At 25.0% G+C, this 2,736-nt stretch overlaps 1 protein-coding gene across 1 annotated transcript in view; it reads left to right on the forward strand.

The window, feature by feature from the left end:
* Phum_PHUM118530 (uncharacterized protein) overlaps positions 1–2,712 on the forward strand; it is a gene marked incomplete at both ends in the record, with an annotated part of 5,017 nt that extends 2,305 nt beyond the window's left edge. The window contains 4 exons of the mRNA XM_002424160.1: positions 31–296; positions 854–992; positions 2,251–2,410; positions 2,616–2,712. Coding sequence (XP_002424205.1) covers positions 31–296; positions 854–992; positions 2,251–2,410; positions 2,616–2,711 — 661 coding nt within the window. The remainder of the gene's footprint in view (positions 1–30; positions 297–853; positions 993–2,250; positions 2,411–2,615) is intronic.
* Between the last annotated feature and the right edge of the window lie 24 nt (positions 2,713–2,736).

The following is a 2,736-nucleotide window of genomic DNA, read 5'->3' on the forward strand; positions in this document are numbered from 1 at the left end:
TTATAGTTCGAACCAAGACTGAACTACGAGGTGGCCCATACCCGATAAAGTGACACAAATTCCCGGAAACGAGTCTTCCAATCCGATCATTATGATACCTCCGCCTCCGTTAATTCACACATTTTCTCCTTTGCCATCCTTTCTCCCCGATTCTCCCTTTTTTCAACCCTCTAATATCAATAAAAGTCAGTACGAAAATTTAAATCCAAACGTTCCTGAGTTCGTGCCTGTAAATCACGTGAATGCAACAAATGGTGATCTCTCAGATGGTGAAGAAATATTAGAAAATGGAGAAGGTAATAAGAAATTTCTTTTTTTTTTTTTTCTAAAAATGTTTAATTATTATTATTATTATTATTGAGCAGTAGGCATTAGCACTGAGAAGTTTAGCTTTATGTTAATTTTCTTATTTAATTTAAAATGCCTAAAATTACTCGGCAAATTATTCCCAGAAAAAATTTATTTATGTGATTTATTCTGGTGCAAAATTTGCTTACAAAATCCAATAATAAAAAATGCGAAAAATAATAAATAAAAGATTTCTTTTCAGTTCGAGAATCGGAAAAAAAAGAAATGAAATCAAAAATAGAAAATAAAATAAATAAAGGAAAACAAAACGAAGTTAAAAAATCAATTAAAGGCAATAATAATAGTGATAAAAACGTCGATGAAACGAATTCGTCAAGTAGAAAAGAAACGTTATTTTCATCGATGAAAACGGAAGCGGAAGCAGAAGAAGAACAATGGTTCGAGGTAATTTTTAACAAAATTTTTTATTTTTAAAATTTTATTTAATAAAAAAAAAAAAAATAAATAAATTAAACGGAATAAAATTATCAGGTTAAAAAAAAAGTCAAACCTCCTCGGGAAAAAAATCACGAAGATGTTAAAAAAAAATTTACCCGAAGTGAAAATGAAAAAGAGGAATTGGATTTTCAATTCGACGAAGATTTGCAACTTCCTCAGGGACGTCATAACACATTCACGGATTGGTAAGACCTCAAGAGCGAAATTGATTATTTTTTTTATTATTTTTTTTTTTTTTATTAATTCTTCTGTTCAATATCAATATGTCACATGTTTATTTGATGTTAAATATATGTATGGATATATATATAACTGACCTGATTCAACCGAAAAAATATTGTTGTTGTATTTAGTGTTAAAAAATAATGTGTGATGATCGTATATAGTGTGTGGTGGTATGTGGTGATGACTTGATTGCATCGTTATAAATACCTGTGACCGTTAAACTCCATCAAATTTTCTTTATGTTTATGTATGTACATATATATATATATGTTTATTTTTGCTTCTTTAAAAAAAAAAAAAAAAAAAAAACTCGTTAATATTTAACGAAAGCTAACACACAAAAAAAAAAAGAAAAATTCTTTTATTATTTTAATTGCATGTTGACACTGTTAATAATGAACTCTGCATGTTATTTCATGAATTTTTTTTATTTTCTTTAAGGAAATAAAACTAAGTAAACTTATTTTTTGTTTAATAAAATAAAATGACAAATTTAATTTATCTTCGTTTTCTTAAATATTTACTTTTTCTTTTTTTTTTTTTTTTTTTTATTTTATTTTATTTGTAATTAAAATACACGTTATTATTATTATTGTTTCGTTAAATGTTTAATTAAATTTTAAATTTATTTTGTTTTTTTTTTTTTTTTTTTTGCTAATAATTTATAATCGATAGTAAATCTTAAATAATAATAATAATTTTTTTTTTGACATTAATGACAAGAATAGTTTTTAAATACCAATCGAAAAACAAAGAAAAAAAGAAATTTTTTTTTTGTAAACGTAAAGTAGATTTTAATTAAAAATAAAAAATAATTATTTAAAATTATTTGTGTAAAAATAACTTTTTTAATTATGTTATTTGAATATATATATCGATCGACATCGAAAAAAAATTCTTTATTGTTTAATTAATAAATTATTTTTAAAAAAAAAATTATCGCATTAAATACGAGCTTATTATATAAAAAAAAGTAAAGAAAATAATTTTATTTAGTTAATAACTCGACTGACTTGAGTTTTGCATTTCGAAAAAATGAATAAAATAATTTTTTAATAATTTTTTTTTTATTATTATTTTTGCTTTTGATTATAAATAAATTTGAAATTAATTTTTGTAGATAGAATTTTATCCCGGATTATTCAGGTATTAAAACAATTTGAAACCTGACAACTCTACTCTTACAAATATTCACGGCGGGTTCATTGTTGTTTTCAGGTCCGATGATGACGAAGACTACGAATTGTCAGATGATCAGATAGACAAATTGCTGATTGTAACACAAAATTATCAATCGAATAGACCTCCTAAACACGAAGGTCACGATAGAACAGCCAAATGGACGTCCAGAGTTAAAATGAGTCAAGAATTGGAACAAGTTATTAACGATGGATTATATTATTACGAAGAGGATCTTTGGCTGCAACACGAACAGAAGGTAATTATTATTATTATTTTTACTCTTACCCTTTGTTTTTGAATAAGTATAAATTAAATTTTATTTTTAATTTTTTTAGATACGTTCTGGAAATCATAAAATAAATCACACCATGACTCAAGAAAATATTGTTGAAAAATTAAAGCCTCAAAATTCTCGAAAAAGTTATAACGAAATCCTTCCACCTCCCCCTCCACCTCCTTCGCTCAGTATTGGCTTTGATACATCACCTATGGATAATGGTAAAGTATACAAACCTTTTTTCT

Source organism: Pediculus humanus, genomic scaffold, assembly GCF_000006295.1.
Source record: "Pediculus humanus corporis 1103172107463 genomic scaffold, whole genome shotgun sequence".
Lineage (NCBI taxonomy): Eukaryota > Metazoa > Arthropoda > Insecta > Psocodea > Pediculidae > Pediculus > Pediculus humanus.